The 19,486-nt window shown below is 41.6% G+C and overlaps 1 protein-coding gene across 1 annotated transcript in view; it reads right to left on the bottom strand.

The window, feature by feature from the left end:
- Positions 1 to 14,912, bottom strand: part of ROCK2 (Rho associated coiled-coil containing protein kinase 2) — a 149,485-nt gene extending 134,573 nt beyond the window's left edge. Inside the window, exon 1 of the mRNA XM_077812517.1 lies at positions 14,206 to 14,912. Coding sequence (XP_077668643.1) covers positions 14,206 to 14,352 — 147 coding nt within the window. The 5' untranslated portion in view covers positions 14,353 to 14,912. The remainder of the gene's footprint in view (positions 1 to 14,205) is intronic.
- Between the last annotated feature and the right edge of the window lie 4,574 nt (positions 14,913 to 19,486).

The following is a 19,486-nucleotide window of genomic DNA, read 5'->3' as shown; positions in this document are numbered from 1 at the left end:
CGACACGTGATGGATCACCTGATGATTGCCTGGTCTGTTTATTCCCTCTGAAGCACCTGGCATTGGCCACTGTCGGAAGACAGGATACTGGGCTAGACGTATCATTGGTCTGACCCCGTATGGCCATTCTTATGTTCAGAAATACTTTACATAAAAAGCTTCCTAGTCTTCCTTTTCCGTATCAAAAACTCCTTCTGTTGTCAGGAGATTTCCCTCTCTTTTTTTCAGCCTCTCTCAGCCAGTTAAAACCCAGAAGGTACCATAAGCTAGTTAACTCTTGTTGAAATCCTCTACACTAGCAGTTTGTCAAACTGTGCCATACGTATCACTAGTGGATTGTGAGCTGGCTGAAAGCACAGTATCAGGAGAAGAATCCATCACAATTATACTGATACACCAACTAATTTTGAGTTTTAGACATGGTCCATTAGGTCTTGAACTTTAACAACCACTGTCCTACACTGCAATACATATTTTAAAAACAAAACAAACAAACTCTGGTCCAGACAGCATATTAACATGCATACATGTGCATATTAAATCAGCAGAAATCCAGATAAAACAGGTCCACTTCACTGGGATTTTAGGTTGCCTGTTCTTAACTTAAAAATAAACCTCTGGTTCCTATCTCTCTTATACTTATCCACATTCGAACCCACAGCAAAGTCTGGCCTGTTCTGACAGAGCTGATAATCTCATAAAAAACTGACTTAATAGATTGAAAATAAAGCGCAACCCTCCGCTATACCCAAATTGCATTTTTTTTTTAATATTCTAAGACACGTCACTTTCCCCAGTACTTGATATATAATCAACCATATTTTGGAGAGAGAAAAAAAAAAGTGATCCTCACTGGATCCATCACATACTTCCAATGTCATTGCACCAGGTTCAGTAAAACAATCCCCACAGCATCAAAATTGCTAATGCATTTTCCTCTTCTATAAAACAAACAATGTTAGGGCAGAATCTCCCCAGTATTGTTCAGCTCTAAGAAAAAAAATACAGTAGTAAAAATAATCCTCATTTGATTCTGTACTACAGAAAATTTTCTGTTTCGTATTAAAACACTCAAAGGACAACAGATTTCCCTTGCTCCAAGAAAACAGAGTTGGGGAGAGAGCAATAGCGCACATGAACTTTATTTCTGGATATTTCTGCCCTAGGAATCAGGCTTGGCAGCAAGACAGAAAAAAATTAGGTGTCACATCCTTGGGTAGAATGCACAAATAAGGCTTTCGGCTTCTCCAGTCCTGCACCCCAGCACAGTACTTTATCTTGGAAAGAGTCCAATAGTTCGCATATAATGTAATCTTAAAAGTCAGCATCCTTTCTGTGTAACATGCTGACAGTCAGAAATATAAACTTTATTTGTACATTACTTAATTGGTAGGATGCTCAAGTTTGTTTTTTTTTGTTTTTGTTTTTTAAGTACAGTGGGAACTCACTAATTTGCACTTGTGACTGGAAGACCCATTGTGGATTATCTGATTTCATAAATGAGGATGTTGGAGTGATTTAAATCACTTATTTTAATCATTATTTAAATTAAAGTTTCCTGCTTGCTGATTTAAGTTATCTATTTTAATATTTTGCATTTGTTCTTTTCAGTTATTTTCCTAAAGAAAGCTTGATTCTCATTGGTTGGTTACCATTAAAACATGTTAATTTGCAACTAAACGTCTACTTTATACTATCTTTGGTTCTCCTTTTAACTAATCAGGGAGATACACTGCCTATATACACATTTATTTAAATCATTATATAGCTTACATACATTTATTGAGATTTTTAATTTCCACATTTTTGTATAAAAAATGGTAAATGATGCATACCTTATTTACTAGATAAATTTTTTTACATGTGATGGCAACTGAAATTCAATTTAAAATGCACATAAACAGTATTTTAAAATTGTTCTTTAATTAAATGAGAAACTTTTTTCTTATGTATCCAGAACATTTCGAAACATGTCTTGCATTTAAAATTATCTGATTTATTAAACAAAAGAAGTATTATCTGTATTTAGAGTATTGAACTGATTGTTTCTGGTCACCATGTTCTGCAAGTTCTTAGAACTAGTATATTTCATTCTCTCCTACCTAGTTTTTATTTCTTTCATTCCTCTTTCAATGTAGGAGTTTAAATAGCAATATGAGTGAACCTGACTGTTTGGTATTAAATAAGGATACTGATATAATAGACATCACAGAAACTTGGTGGAACAATGATAATCAATGGGACATGGTAATACCAGGGTACAAAACATACAGGAATGACAGAGTAGGTTGCACTGGTGGCACTATACATGATAGAAAGCATACCGTCAATTACAGTAAAAATCTTAAATGAATCAAAGTGTAACACAATCTCTATGGATAGAAATTCAATGCTTGAATAATAAAAGAGTACAGTAATGGGAATATACTACTGACCACCTGACCAAGATGGTAATGGTGACTGTGAAATCCTCAGGGAGATTAGAAAAGCTACAAAAACAGAAAACTCAATAATAATGGGGGATTTCAACTATCCCCATATTGACTGGGAACATTTCATCTCAGAACAGCATGCAGGGATAATTTCTAGACATCATTAATGACTGATTTTTTGGAGCAACTAGTCTTGGAACCCACAACGGAAGAGGTAATTCTTGATGTAATTATAAGTGGCACACAGGATGGGGTCCAAGAGGTGAATATAGATGAACTGCTCAGTAATAGCTATCATAATGTAATTAAATTTAACATCCTTGCAGGAGGAAAACATACCAAAGAAACTCACCACAGTGGCATTTAACTTCAAAAAGGGGGACGTGCACAAAAATGAGGAGACTACTTAAATGGAAACTAAAAGGAACAGTTGCCTGAGTGAAATGCCTGCAAACTGCATGGAAGCTATTTAAAAACACCATATAGATGCTCATATTAAAAGTATACCCTAAATTTAAAAAAAAACCAGTAGCAGGACCAAAAGAATGCCACCATGACTAAACACTAGAATAAAGGAGACTGTTAGAGGCAAAAAGGCATCTTTTAAAAATTGGAAGTCAAATCTAAAAGGAAAATAGAAAGGAGCATGAATTCTGGCAAGTCAAGTTTATAAGTATAATTATGCAGGCCAAAAAGCACTGGAAGAGCAATTAGCACAAGATTATAAAAATTAATGTCAGTTTTTGAAATCTAAGTGCATCAGAAGCAGGAAGCCTACTAAACAATCGGGGGGCCACTGGACGACTGAGATGCTAAAAAAACAACAAGGAGTCCGGTGTTGTTTTTGTAGATACAGACTAACATGGCTACCCTCCTCATACTTGAGATGCTAAAGGAGCTCTCCAAGAAGATAAGGCCATTGCAAAGAAGCTCAATGAATCCTTTGCATCACTCTTCACAGCTGAGTATGTAAGGGAGATTCCCACACTTAAGCCATTCTTTTCAGGTTACAATCTGACAAACTGTCCCATAGTGAGGTGTCAATAGAGGAGCTTTTGGAACAAACTGATGAATTAAACAGTAATAAGTCACCAGGGACCAGATGGTATTCACCCAAGAGTTCTGAAGGAACTCAAATATGAAACTGCAAAACTACTAACTGTGGTATGTAATCTATTAAGTCAGCCGCTGTACCAGATGATTGGAGGATAGCTAATGAGGCGCCAATTTTTTAAAAAGGCTCCAGAGGCAATCCTGGCAATTACAAGCCAGTAAGTCTAACTTCAGTACCAGGCAAATTGGCTGAAACTATACTAAAGAATAGAATTGTCAGACAGATGAACACGTTATGTTGGGGAATAGTCATCATGGCTTTTTTAAAGGGAAATTATGCCTCACCGACCTATTAGAATTCTTTGGGATGAGGGCCTCCAACAAACATGGAGAAGGGTGATCAGGTGAATATAGCATCCTTGGACTTTCCGAAAGCCTTTAACAAGTCCCTCACCAAAGGCTATTATGCAAAGTAGAGAGATAAAGAGGGTGAGGTAATAGCTTTTATTTGACCAACTTCTGTTAGTAAGAGAGAGAAACTTTCGAAGCACACAGAGTTCATCTTCAAGTCTGGGAAAGGAACTCCCAGTGTCACAGCAAAATGAAAGGTGGAACACATTGTTTAGCATGTTTTAAGGGACCATTCAAGGTACAGTGGCCCATTAACACCCCTGAAGTCATAGGACAAAAAGTGGGGTTAATGGGTTAAAGATTATTGTAATAAACCATAAACTCCAGTATCTCTGTTCCATCCATGATTTTGATATCTAGCAGAATAACAAATTTAACTCCCAGGCTTGTCTTTTTAAAGTACCGTGCAGGTTTCCTTTGAGGATGAGGACTGATAGGTCAGATATAGAGTAATCATCTTGTGATAGAGCGTTTTGTCTTTTATCAATTTCCTGTGTGAGTTTATTCGAGAGAGTAGTTCATTAACATAGTCATCATAGTTGATGACTACAAAGAGACAAACCAACAATTCTCTGACACCACCTACTATAAAGAATTCAAAAAATACCCCACATCACAATTTACCCAGTAACTTAAGGATATCATCATATCCTCCCCCAAACCACTCCAAGAGAAAGTCTACAAACTCATCCCCCATGAACCCATCTAAGGACCTTCTACATTCTTCATAAGATACATAAACAAGAAAACCCAGGCAGACACATCATATCTGGCCACGGCATTATTAATGAAGAATACTGGGACTCGTAGAAACCATCCTCAAACCACTCACCACACAAACAGCCAGCTTCCTCCAGGACACAAATGATTTCCCTGCCACAAATATAGCAGGTGACAGCTAATATAGACCCCATCATTTTGTATGTCCAGTTGGGATTATGTTTTCCAGTGTGAATTACATTACATTTATCATCTGCCATTCTGTTGCCCAGTCACTCAGTTTTGTGAGACCCCTTTCTAACTCTTTGCAGTGTACTTTGGACTTAATTATCCTGAGTAATTTTGTGTTGCCTGAGAACTTTGCCACCTCACTATTTACACTTTTTTCCAGATTGTTTATGAATATGTTGAACAGCACTGATCTCAGTGCAGATCCACAGGAGTTCCTTTCCCAGACCTGAAGAAGCTTAAAAGTTCATCTCTCTCATCAACAGAAGTTGTTCCAATAAAACATTACCTCACCCACCTTTTCTCTCTAATATCCTAGGAACAACAAGGCTACAACTACTCCGCACTTAAGCAAGCTAAGCACTCATGGGATAAGAGGAAAGGTCCTCTCATGGATCATTAAAAGATAAGAAACAAAGGATAAAAATAAATGATCAGTTTTCACAGTGGAGAGAGGTGAATAGTAAGCTTGGGTTCTGGAAGAAAATTCTGTATCGTTTTTGCAGCAAGTTCAGGGAACGCAGAACACAAAGGCTTTGTGGTTTTACTTTTTCAGGATAATAATTCATAACAATAGTAAATTTAGTCCTGAAGTCTCCTCACAGTAGCACACTGAACCGTTCCTAAGGAGCGGCATGGTAACACTGGCTTTCTAGGAAAATATTATTGGGGTTTGCATATTTTCACTTTGCTAGATAGTAAAGTTCTACCATACAAAAATATGTCATTCTATTTCTAGTTCACCCCCTGGTCTGTTTCAAGTGAATATCACACTGATATGGGCGTTGCTCAAAAATTATTTTTTATAATGGTCTGAGGTTCCAGAGAAGCTATTAACTAAAGAACAACAAAAAAGTAAACATTGGTGACTAGACTACAAGAACAAGCTGTCAGCATCACCTTGATACATGAGTAATTCAAGGAGTTGTCTTCAGTCACAGAAGGAGAAAAGGGACAGTCAGTAACGTACAATCCAAATTGATATGTGCCTAAATAAATTACCAAGTCAAACTGACTTGGAGCTTATTAAGATATTTAGGTTAAGGCCCTGATCCACATGGGTGAATCCATTGCAAGATCAGGATCCAAAAAGCCTCTATGAATTGAAATGGATTGTATGTATACAATGTTCATTAAAATGCTCTCCTTATTTTCACTAAGCCAACAGCTTTAAACATTTGATTACCTGAGAGTCTCTTCATTTTTCTTAGCTATCACTTTTCATTCTCAATGTGAACAATTCCATACCAAAGCACTTTCTTTACAAACTGAAGATATATTCCACTAAAAAAATTGCATTAAGTGAACATTAAAGTTCCACACTAAAGAATTCAAAAGTTTAGACTGTGTATGCAACATTATTCTGCTCCCTTGGATAGAACTGCTATGATATGGTTGTATTACACAACCACACATTATTTCTCAGAAATTAGACTTTTAAGAAGCTCAGGTTAAAAGATTATTATTAAAGTTGAAAAGTTAAGCTCTCAAAAGTTAGGGAAAAAGGTAAATTTTACATAACATGTACAACTATAACAACCTCATCATCATCATAGGAGGGCGGGTGGAATCCAGCTCTCTTTCCCTCCTGCCAGAGCAGTTGCAGGAGCTCCTTCCCCATGTGGTGCCCCCAGAGATTGGGGGGCGGGGGTGTTGAGGGAAAAGAAGGACCACTAAGGCTATATGCTATGTTTTAGGGGGAGGGGGGAAAGAGTGGTTGGGAAGAGCCTGGCTCAGCTGTCTTCTCCCTTATAGAGAGGATGCCCATTCCCAGGATTCCCATCCCAGTGCAGCATCTGATGGTGCTGCAGTAGGGGTCCAGGCTTATATTAGAATGTTCGCATTCAGTTATTATTCTGGCAACACTACAAGCAACGGAAGAGAAATGGAAATTTTCAGAAGTTTCTCTCTCAGCCAAACCCTGAACAAATTTCAAAGGATTGTTTAAAAAAAAAAAAAAAGAAAGAAAATGGTAGAGAATCTCAAATAAAAGTTGCAAAAATCTTTCATAGTGGAAAGCATTAGACAACCTAAATATAGTGGGAGCTGGTATTAACTGTTTATATTAATGTAGGGTAACTTGAAGATATTGCAATTCTCCTGTTTTCCTGTTATGTTAACCAGAGATCATTACACCATCAAGACAACACTAAACTGTCAGTCACCAATTAAACTGGCATAAATCACCTACAAATATATTTATTTATTTATATAATATAATATAATAAATTATGTTTTCTGTGTGAAAGAGACACTTGGAGTACAATATAGTAATAGCTATAGCCAAGTCAAAATCAGAATGATTTTCATTTTAGTTACATGCCATTGTATGCAAAAATATTTTAAATGAGTAAACTATTTCTGTAACTGTCACAATAGCACATGAACGTAGAAAGAGTGTGTTAGAGCTGCTTCCAACAAGCACCTGTAATTGAATAAGGCCCTGCCTACACTAGAAAATTTTGTCCAAAATTTCCCAAAATAGCAACAATGTTGTTAGTAAAATTGCACCCATGGTATAAATTGATTAGTGGCCACTGCCATCATTTTAAGCACTGTGTCACATAACCTTGCTCATGGCAGATCTAATAAATATAGTGCTTGGAATAGGGCAAACAGCTGACATCCCATCTACACTAGGACTCCAAACAATGGTGGGAATTTTTTTTTTTTTTTTAAACATTTTCCTAGTGTACGGAAGGCCTGACACACAGTACACGTGATTTAGGAACTAAGCACTAACTTCAGTGTTTTGTTTACACAGTTATAGACTAATTAAAAAGGTTTGTTCCTTATAAAGGTTCCCAGAATAAACACAGTACTCTTGTTCTTAACTAAAGCTGTATGCTACTGAAAAAAGTATTTTAAATAAATCAGTTACTAAAAACATTTGGTGGTTTTTGATTACAGCTTAAACAAAGTTTGAGTAGGAATATAAAATTTAATCCATGATTCTTTTTTCTTTATCATGTAATCTATTTCTTAGGACTCAATCATTTACATCCTTAAAATATACAGACAGCTTCTCCATGCAAGTGGTATGGTTACAGTTACTTTCTACAGATGAAACACTGGCAAGCCACAATAGGTATTAATAGAACAATGGAGATAAGTTTTTTTTTTTAAATGTAAGCAAAGTTTTGAATTTAATAGATTGGAAACCTTCAGCTAACAATGAGACCAATTATTTATGATACGTATTGTATTAATAATAGGTTAGTAGCTAACAAAAGAATATTCCATTATTCAAAACATGAAGTTATATTTACTATACACAGTTTTTTTTATGAATACATACATTCATCCTCCACTTGGTGGGAGGAAGGTTGAGCATAAGCAAGACACCTTAAATTTATATCAATCTACATTTTTAATATATAAAAAAATGTAGTTAATTCACAGAACTGTATAGTTCATTTTTCCTTAAGGGTGCTAATTAAGGACCCAATCTTGTACACTGATTCATGCTGATCTTTACAGCAGACAGTCCCTGTGCGGAAGTCAATAGGGCTGCACAAGGGCCCACCCACATAGATGAGTTTGCAGCAACAAGACCTAAAGAAGTAGAACTTGTCGGAACGTTTTTGCCAAAATGGAAAGTTTTGTTTCTGTTCCAATGCAGAACAAAAACAGATTTTCAAACCAAGAAAGCTGCAATGAAACAGAATTGTCATCCTCCAGTCAGCTCTACTAGGAAGACTGCCGTTAAGACTGTTTGCAAATGATGAACGAGCAACAAAAGTCAAGCAGTTCTATTGCTATAAAAGCTTATTTTTTTCTGCTACTTTTGCTCCTTAATCAAACTTCTGGAATCATAAAGATTAAAAAAAAAAAGCAGGTGGGGAGGGATTTTGGATGCCTCATGTTGACTAGGGGCTAGTCTACACTAGAAGTGCTACATTAGTGCGACTGCACTGCTGTAGCGTGTCTGATGAAGACACTCTATGTAATAATCCACCTCCACAAGAGGCAGTAGAGAGCTTCTCCCGGGGACATAGTACTGTCCACATGGGCACTTAGGTCAGTGTAATTTACGCCGATCGGGGGGTGGGCTTATTCATACACCTGAGTCATGTAAGTTATACTGAAGTAAGTAGTAGTGTAGACTTGGCCTAATTCTTGCAAGTTCTATTCACTGTCTTACCAAGAACTGCATGAAACAAACGGCCTCTCCACAGACAAACGATTATTTGGTCTTCTCACTAGTTTATTGCCCTAACTCTCCAGATCAGAACTAATGGCATGTTCACTGAGCTCTTCCTGGTGTTTGACTGTGCAAATTAATAAATGATGGACTAATATTACTCATTCAGAATTATGTAGAGGAAAATACATGCCAATCAGACGGCTTTTCTATTAGAAGAGAAAATGGGAATTGATTCTAAAGTTTTACTTATTAAAGCCCCTCTCCTGCAAACTAATCCATGTGACGCTTATGCATCCAATGAAGTGAGCTGTAGCTCACGAAAGCTTATGCTCAAATAAATTGATTAGTCTCTAAGGTGCCACTAGTACTCCTTTTTTTTTTGCGAATACAGACTAACACGGCTGCTACTCTGAAACTAAAATATTAGAATGTCATGTGTGCTAAACTGATAGAGTTGAATCAGGGGAGGGACCTAGCTTCAACCCTTCAGTCTACACTGCCTTGTCTGCACTAGATTTTTAGAACATGTTAAGTATTAGCAAACACTTATCAATACACTTTTAAATCCTAATAAAGACAAACCCATTGAGTGATACAACTGTTACATAAATGAAGTGTATAATACTGGCATATAATGAAGCATGAGTTAAACAGATTAAGAACTATCTGACAGATGTAAAAAAGCAGCTATCAATGGGGAATCATCACTGAATAGCGGTATCTCTAGTAGGGTTCTAAAGGGATCAGTACTACACACCTGACACTATTCAACATTTTTATCAATCATCTGGAAGTAAATATATAATCACTTCCAAAAATTTGTGAATGACAGACTGACAGAACAGTAAATAATGATGAGACCTACAGAGCAATATGCATCACTTAGTAAGCTGGGCCCATTCAAACAGAACATGTTTTAATACATCCAAACATTAGGTCACGCATCTAAAAGGGAAAAAACACAGGCCGTACCTATGGAATAGATGACTATGAACTGGGAAACAGTGATTCTGAAAAAGTAGGGGGTCACAGCAGAAAAGCAACTCAACATGAGCTTGCACCTTAAAGACTTATTTATTTCAGCATAAGCTTTCATGGGTAAAAAACCCACTTCTTCAGATTCAGGTTTGTTTACCCACGAAAGCTTATGCTCAAATAAATCCGTTAGTCTTTAAGGTGCAACGGGACTCCTCATTGTTTTTATGTCTGTCTATGGCATCACTGAGACCAATACTAGAATACTGCGTACATTTCTGGTGTGCATATTTTAAAAAGGACCTTGAAAAATTGGAGAGGGTGCAGACAAGAGGCACAACAATAATTTGATGGCTGGAGAAAATGCCCTAAGCGTGAGACTTAAAGAGCTCAATGTGTTCAGTTTATCATAAAGAAGACAAAGCTGATTTGATTGGAGTATGTAAGTATCTTCACAGGGAAAAAATATAGGGTACTATAGGACTCGTCAGTACTGTAGAGAAAGGCATAACAAAAACCAATGGCTGGAAGCTAAAGCCAGACAAATTAGAAATAAGGCACATTTAACTAACAAAAACAGTGAGGGTGATTAACCATTAGAACAAACTATCAAGGGAAGCGGTGAATTCTCCATCTCTTGATATCTTCAGATCAGACTGGATGTCTTTTTAGAAGATATGCTACCATCAAACAAGATACTGGGCTCAATAAAGAGGTAGCTGATTGAAATTTAACGGCCTCTGATGTACAGGAGGCCAGACTAGAGGGCCTTAAACGCTATGCATCTACATACTGGGCTCCTTAGGCTCTACCGATCAACATTTAGCCATGTTCCAGACTGCACACTGCAAAAATCTCTTCATTTATAAATTACTGAATAGAATAGCCTGTGCTAAGTAGTGGAACTGATATCTCAAGAAAGATAATCCTTACCTCATCTTTTCAATTCTTTCAAATTTGCACCATGTGCTGCAGATTAAAACTATTATTTTCCCCCTCTCTACAGCTTACAGAAAATAAGATACACACACAAAATGCAGAACAGCAGCTGTTTTATGACTTATTAGATGTACAGTATTAGGAAACAGATTCCACTTCAGATTCCATTCTATAGTTTATGTTTTAAACTCTTCCTATTCAGACAATGATCAGTTACCATTTCATCAACCTAAAAATAATGTAACTTTTTTTTTGTAATGTAACTAGTTTCCCCATCCCCAATATCTGCCACTGTATTTCCACTTTAAGTACATTTCTACTTTCAGCACAAATCGCCCTAACTAGCTGTTTATAAAGAAACCTTCCTCTCTACTTAAATGTGAGGTTTTCATATGCAGTACATCATATTCAATCTAGGAGAAAACAAGCATGGAACACCAGGCTAACCTTCACAAAGCTACACTATCAAGCTCTAAGAGTAAAAATATCTGTAGGATAATTACTACAGCTTTCACATACTACAACAACAACAATAAAATTCTTTAGTAACTGATTATTTTAGATGTATAAAACAGAGACAATCAAATTTTACTATTTTGCGTATACGCATTATACAATTTTATCCATTGTTATTCATTCCAAACAATATTTAAGTTGTATCTATTCTAGAAAGAGGGAGTGCATGTGACACTTTTGCCCTTTACTATATGCCCTTTACTATATTGCCCTTTACTATATTATGCCCTTTACTATAAAAAATAAGCACTAATAATCTACTCAATAAACCTCTTACCTTGTTCTGTGATGTCTCATTTATTGCATAAGGTGATCTAACCACAATATACTGGTGTAAGTTTACAAAATATATAAGATATGCTAAACTACTGTCAAGCAAACACTGGTCTTAATTTTGCATCATGCGATTTTTATTCAAGATCACATTAACAACTGCACTTTTACAATATCTACCCTCCCAAGCCCAAGGACAAAAAATAATGAGTTTAAAAGCTGAAAATAAAGTGTGAAAAAAAATCAGCCAGCATTAAGTATTAACCTGATGAGTTTTTCAGATCTGCTGTACTATTTTAAACTACTCTTTCTGGCCATAGGTCAAAGTTTTCCGAATGAAATACCGACATGAAAATGCTGGGAGTGAAGCCCGGAGGCAGCTCTCTTTGCTTTGGCCTAGGTTAAACCCTATCAGAGCCCAGCAAAATCAGTAGCACTATTTCCCACCCTCTCCATCAAGTATCACCGGTGACAGTAACCTCTGAGTATCCATGACAGGAATAGCACAACTAGATCCATGAAAAGAACTTAATACACATTACAGGGGATCCCTGCATCCTCCCCCTCCCCACTCCCCAGCACAGACACACACACACTGTTCAGTCAGTTCCTGCACTTTGGCCAAACAGGACTGAGTCATTTTTGCAAACGACTCCCATGGCCTCTCAGAATAAGTGTCTGCAATGAACAACTCTTGGAACAGAGAAAGAAAAAAAAATTCAAACCTTTCACTCAGGCTGCAGGCACTAGGATTTCTCTGCCACAGAACACCGTTCTGACAGAGAAGACCTGATGCCTGGTAAAAGCACTGAGACTCCCCCTACCATCTTTCTAGGGCTTACATAAGAGGTGGGCAAACTCCGGCCCACGGGACCATCCCGCCCGGTCCCTGAGCTCCCAGCTGGGGAAGCTAGCCCCCGGCCCCTCCCCTGCTGTTCCCCCTCCCCCACAGCCTCTGCACGACGCGCCACCAGCGCTCTGGCCCGCCACTCTTGCCAGGCAGTGCAGTGGTGTGGCTGGCTCCGGCATGGTAAGGGGGTGGGCAGTCCTGGGGGGCAGTCAGGGGACAGGGAGCAAGGGGTGATTGGATAGGGCGGAGGTTTGGGGGGGGCAGTTAGGGGACAGGGGACCAGTTGGATAGGCTCGGGAGTCCCAGGAGGCCTGTCAGAGGCAGGGGTGTGGATAGGGGTCAGAGCAGTCAGAGGACAGGAGGGGTTGGATGGGGTGGGGTTCCAGGGGGCGGTTAGGGGTGGGGGGGGTCACGGGAGGGGGCGGTCAGGGCACAAGGAGCAGGGGTGTTGGATGGGTAGGGGGTTCAGAGATGGGCAGTCAGGGGGCGAGAAGTGGGAGAGGGTGGATAGGGGCAGGGGCCAGGTTGTTTGGGGAGGTACAACCTTCCCTACCCGGCCCTCCATACAATTTTACAACCCCAACGTGGCCCTCAGGCCAAAAAGTTTGCCAACCCCTGGCTTCCATGTTTCAGATGAGGAGATCACACTCCCTTTCCACTCCTTCTTGGAGGCATGGGTTTCCCCGGAAAGAAAACAGCACTTCATACTCAAACAGGAAAAAAAATGCTATATTACAAAAGGCAGAGAGCAATCTCTTCACCCCAAGAGGAAATAAGTGTCCCTGTTATATCCCCAAGATACATTCATTTCCTAGACGTGTTCTTTTCCTGCAGCGTTTCTACATCATGCTCCGGGCCACAAGTCTCATCTTTAACTTCACAGTAATTGAGTGTGGTTTAATTTGGGGGCCCCAAGAAGGAGGTGGCACACACCTGGACTCTACATAGGAGAAAAACGTATTTGCTTCCAATTCTCAAAATAATCTTAGAGTCCATGCTTGGTACGAGATTAAGTAAATTAAGTGCAAATAAAGCTAAGGGAAAGGAGCTCTCTGCCCACATCCAAAGGCATTTCCCTCATCATCCAAGAAAGAAGCCCTCTCAGCCAGTCAAGCAGGAAGCACTCCACAGCCCCCCACCCCCAACACAAACACACAAAGTTCACTGGGGGGCGGGTGAGAGTTGTTCTCTACCACCCCGCTCCTGCCCAACGCCAGCCATCAAGAAGAGCACATTTTCACCATCATGGCCTTCCCTCATTATCCCAAAGGGGGATCGCACCAACACCCTCCCAAATTCATTCACGGGGAGAACACTCACCATCCCTTTCAAAGTCATCAAGCGAGAGCTCCCCCCAACCCACCCATCGGGAAGTACTCTCTCTCTCTTTTCCCATTCCTTCCTCCACCCACGTACCCACCCACCCACCCACACACAGAGACACAACCCCTCAGCCAAGGGGGCTGTAGGTATGCACCCCGCTGAGGGGGACATCTACCAAAAACCCATCCACGTCTGAGTGAACCGTTGCCCACCGAACAAGCCAAGGGGAGCGCTGTTTATCACCCCGCCCAGCCAGTCCGTCCGTCCATCGATCGATCCAGCCCTGGGAGGGGGAAGCTCCAAAGGCCCCTATTGTGCCCGGGGTGGGTCTAACTCACCAGCAAACTTTCCACATTGACTGGGGACCGAGGGTCTCGGATCATGGACTCCAGCTTCCTCTGGCGGCTCGTGGTCACCCCCTCCCCGGGCTCCAGGGGCGCAGGCGGGGGGAGAGCGGACATCTTCGCCGTCTGAAGCTGGCTCATCCTCCCCCTCCCCGCGGGGCTGTGCGAGCTGCCGGGCAGGAGGAGATCACTCTGTAGCCGGCCCCGGTGTCCGCTCCGGGGCCTAGCGCTGCGGAGAAGCCGGGGGCTCCCGGCCGGGCCTGGGCCCTGTCTCAGGAGCAGAGGGGACGCTCCCCGACTGGGCGCTGCGGAGGCTGCTCCGCCCCTGGGCACCGCTCAGCTGCAAACGCATGAACAGCCCGGAGCGGCAGCCGGGGCTGGGGGGAGAGAGATTCCCGGGGCGGCCCCGACTCCCCCCCCGCTCAGGACGGCTCTGGACGGGCACCGAGTCACTGCCGGGTCCCGGGCACCAGCCTGGCCATTGCACCAGCCAAACACCCGCCGCGGCGGAGGGAAAGCGGCGGGCGGCGCTGGAGGCCGGCTCCCCTCCTCCTCCGGCGGCGGCGGCTGGGCGGGAGAAGCGGCTCCCAGCGGCGGCGGGAGGCTCGCTGCTGCCCCTCTCTCGCCGTGTCACTCAGTCCATGGGGCGGCCGCCGCCCGCAGCGAGTCACTGTCCCTGCCGCTGCCTCCCGCCGCCCCCATTCTCCGCTCCCGCCCCTCAGCCTGACACCCAGCAGCCGGCCTCCCTTACCCACAAGCCTCCGCTCCGAGCTGCCGGACACGCCGCCCCGCGCCCAGGGCGCATAGCTCCGCGCTCGCTCATTGCCTAACTATACCCCTCAGCGCAGCTGGCGGGGCGGGGAGCGGCGCCGAGCGGCGGCCCGGGGACCGCGCTGTGTCACCCCTCCCCCCCGGCTGCTGCAGGGACACGCCGTCACCCCCCAAAGCGGGCACTGAGCAGCTTGCCCCGCCGCCTCCGGCTGCCCTCAGCCCGGCCAAAATAGCAGGGTGACCCGCCCTGTCGTTATCGCCTCCTCCTGAGTCAGCGCGTGAAGGAGAGCGGCGAACCCAGCACGTGGAGGGGTCTGTGAGGGGGGCACAAGCTTCCCATCCTCAGTGTTGTATGTATGTATGTACCAACTGGTCCTATAAAGCCCTAGACATGTTGTATAATAATTGGGTGGTGACTCCAAACCAGCCCCCCCCCTTCACTGCAACCCAAGGTGCAGCTCTAGAACCCCCTGTGCACCTGGGGGTTGACCTGGAGCTGAGGGCTTCCAAACTGCATGGATGTGAAGAACCCAAGAGCTGCTGTAGTGGGTTGGACCAATGGTCCATCTAGCCCAGTATCCTGTTTTCCTACAGTGGCCAGTATCAGATGCTTCAGAGGGGATGAACAGAACAGGCAATCATCAGGTGATCCATCCTCTGTCACCCACTTCCAGTTCCTAGCAAACAGGCTAGGGACACTCAGAGCATGTGGTTGTATCCCTGACCACCTTGACCAGTAACCGTTGATGGACCTATCTTCTGTGAACTTATCTGATTCTGTTTCAAACCCATACTTTTGGCCTTCACAGTATCCCATCGTAGCAAGTTCCACAGGCTGACCATGTGTTGTGTGAAGAAGTACTTCCTTTTGTTTGTTTTAAACCTGTTGTCTATTAATTTCATCAGGTGAGCCTTAGTTCTTGTGTTATGTGAAGAGATAAATAATACTTCCCTATGAATTTGTTCATACCAGTCATGATTTTATAGACCTCTCTCATATCCCCCCTTAGTCATCTCTTTTCTAAGAGCTCTCCCGTCAGCTTAATTACTCCAGTCCCCACAAGTGGCAGTAGCTATGTTGGTGGGAAAAGCTGTCCTGCCAACATAGTGCTGTCCGCACCGGTGCTTAAGTCAGCGTAAGGTATGTCACTCAGTGGGGTGGCTAAGTCACACCCCTGAGCGATATAATTTATCTCGACTTAAGCTGTAGTGTAGCCATAGCCTAAGAGTAAATCTCTTCCATGTGAGAGACAGAACCTTCTCCACAGGTAATCTGAGACTGTGGAATGAACTTCCCTCGGAACTAAGAACTATCACAAACCTCACCACTTTCCACTTCCATGTGCAAGGCACATTTCTTTTACTTTGCCTTCTCTATTATAAACTCCTAGCAACAGGTATATGTAACCAAAACAAAAAAAAAACCTTATCAAAACAAGATACTCCTCTCCATACACTTCTTCCACCAGGGAAGGATAAGAGAACAAATGCGACAGATGTGTAATCATGTTGCTTAATGCAGTATTTAAAGGTTCTTACAATAATGAGCATAGTATAAAAATCTAAAGAGAATGTGAGTAGGCTGAGCCAGAATGTGCTGGGAACTGAACAACCACAAACTGGGGGGAAGTTTGGGACTGCTGGCCTACTATTTATTTGTATTGTGTTAGCATCTTGAGGCCACAAATCGAGGATTGTCCCCATTGCACTAGGTAGGCACTGCATACACATAAAATGACAGCCCATGCCCCTGAGAACTTATAATCTATGTATAAGATGAGAGAAAACAGAGAGGGGAGCACAAGATAATAGTAAGATGATTGTGATCAATCATATAAGCGGTGGTCACAGCAGACCAGGTGCCTAATCATTGTCAAATATTTTGTAGTCATCATGGTATAGGTGGGTTTTAAAAGCGGCTGTGGCCTTGCAGATTTTTACAGGGTGCTTCTCCCCATGTATAAGAGTGAGTGTGGGAGAAAGCACGAAGGTGTTCATTGGGAAATTTGACAGATGGGCACTCTGGGTTGGCATCCTGGACATAGCAAAGGCAGGAGTTGTTGTTTCCACAGTGTGTTAGATAAGAGAGTAAAGTAAGGGATGGAATAGTTGGTGAAGAACCTTAAAATTGAAGACCAGTAGCTTGTGTACTATAAGGGGAGGCAATGGATGAGTACAAAGAGGGGGGTGATGTGGCAAGTGAGAAAGATGATTTTTGCAGCAGCATTTTGTATGAATTTAAGATGGCATTAGACGAGAAAAGAAGAGGTTATAGTCAGGAAGCAAGATAATGAGGGCCTGGCAAAGAGTTTTAGCTATGTGGGTAGAAAGGAAATACTGGATCTTACAGATGATGTGTAGGAAGAAGTGGCAAGATTTAGACGCAGCCTGGATGCATTAGATCTAGAGGAAGGGACAAAATAAAGACTAAGCTGATATTACTGTCATGAGTGTCAGTGGTCACAGTGACTGAGAAAGGTCGAAGAACTTAGTGGGGAAAGATCAAAAGTCTAGTTTTGGTCATGCTGAGCTTGGGTTGACAGCTGGGTATCCATGAAATGATGTCAGAAAGACAGGCTAATATTTTAATTTAGACAGGAGACAGGTCCAGAGTGGACGAGTAGATCTGTGAGTCGCTTGCATGGTTTTGAATAAGATCACCCCATACAATATTCTAAGTCAGAGCCCTGGAGCCAAACAATCCCAGATTATGCGGAAGTTCAGATCTGAATTTCACAGCTAGACTCTATAGTAAACTGATCAAAACCCTGAATCTGACACGCACAAAAACCTCTGAACTTTGTGGAAGACCAAAATCCAGATTACATGGTTGAAGCCTGTATGTAGTTGTAACACCTTTATAATATTGTGAAAGAGTTCCTTGAGGAAGTGTGTGAAAAAATATTTATTGAAATATGTATTATTATTTTATTATTAATAATATTTTATTATTTAATGATATATTGGAGTAATGCCCACTCCGCATTACCATTGTTCTGGTTACTGTTCAGAAACACGTGAGAAGATATAGACTCTACCTCAAAGAGCTTTAAATCTAATTTGAGACAAGACACAACCAGTAGGTGTGACAAGTAGGACTGAAGGGGTTGGAGGAATAATGGGGTAACTATAATAAGTTACCTAGGTTAGCTGTTCAATAACTTGATAGTTCTAAATCACCTGAAAGATTTTTTTAATAAATAAATCAGCTATTCCCAACTACTACACAGCCTAGTCATAATTGGTTGGCTGATTTCCGGTACATCGTATCAGATTTCCATCACATCAGAAATGTATTTTAAGAAGAGATTTAACATTAGTTGAACAAAAGACTAAAAAATGTATTGTAGGGAACAAGTCTGTAATAGTTAGTATAGAGCATCAGAAGCCTGATCCAGTGCCCATTAAACTCAATGGGAATATTTCTGTTGACTTCAGTGGCCTTTGAATCATGCCCCAGACTGAGAGTCAAGACCCTGGACTCTCTTCTGAGCATTCACAGGGTATGTCTACACAGCAAGCTGCAGCCCACAGCAGTGAGTCTTAGAGCCTGGGTCTACAGACTCAGGCTTGCAGGGCACACATTATGGCACTAAAAATAACTGTGCACCTGTTCAGGCTCAGGTTGGTTTTTGAAGCCTAACCCCCTTGCTAGGCTTCAGGACCCAAGCCCAAATATCTACACAGATATTTTTAGCCCGTAGTGTCAGCCCAAGTCTGTAGACCCAGGCTGTGAGACTCGCTGCCACAGGCTGCTGCTTGCTATGTAGACATACCCACCTTGACTTCGGGCAAGTTGCATATCTGTGCCTCTGTTTCCTTATACTTATTAATTTTTGTAAAGAACTTTGAGATCTATAGATGAAAAGCACTTTACAAATGCTAAGTCTTCTTATTTATCACTTTCTCTAACTTTTATGATTCTGTCACATTTAAGGTAACATTTAAACTCATCATAACAAAGAAATTCTTGGCCAAGCATGACAAAGCCTGTTTTGAATATCGTTTAGTTATAGTCTGAAAAGTGACTGTGTAGAAACGGTACCTTCTTGAAGTTCTTACTCAATACATCTGTTCCATCTGTGTTCAGGTCATATCTGTTTACTGACAAAATAAATTTTACTACCGTTAGAATTGAAGAGTCAGTATAGCAATGGTAGAGTGATCTGAAATCTCTTCTGGCTTATGAATAATCAACAAAAGCATCACCTAAGTTCCAACTGCAGAATCTTTACTCTTGGTTATAAGTGACAGAAAGGACATATTTCAGAGTGGGAGTCATGTTAGTCTGTATCAGCAAAAACAACGAGGAGTCCTTGTGGCACCTTAGAGACTAACAAATTTATTTGGGCATAAGCATTTGTGGGCTAAAACCCACTTTGTCGGATGAAGTCCTGTTCATCAGGACATAGTTTGACTGTCAGATCCCAGCATGAGTTCGCAGGGCTGGCAATCAGAAAAATTTTCTTTAGACATGTAAGTGGAGTAAATTTTATATGAATAT

Source organism: Eretmochelys imbricata, chromosome 3 (genome assembly GCF_965152235.1).
Source record: "Eretmochelys imbricata isolate rEreImb1 chromosome 3, rEreImb1.hap1, whole genome shotgun sequence".
Taxonomy (NCBI): domain Eukaryota; kingdom Metazoa; phylum Chordata; order Testudines; family Cheloniidae; genus Eretmochelys; species Eretmochelys imbricata.
Note: the sequence above shows the minus strand (reverse complement) of the source record. Positions and strands in the feature narration are given on the sequence as shown.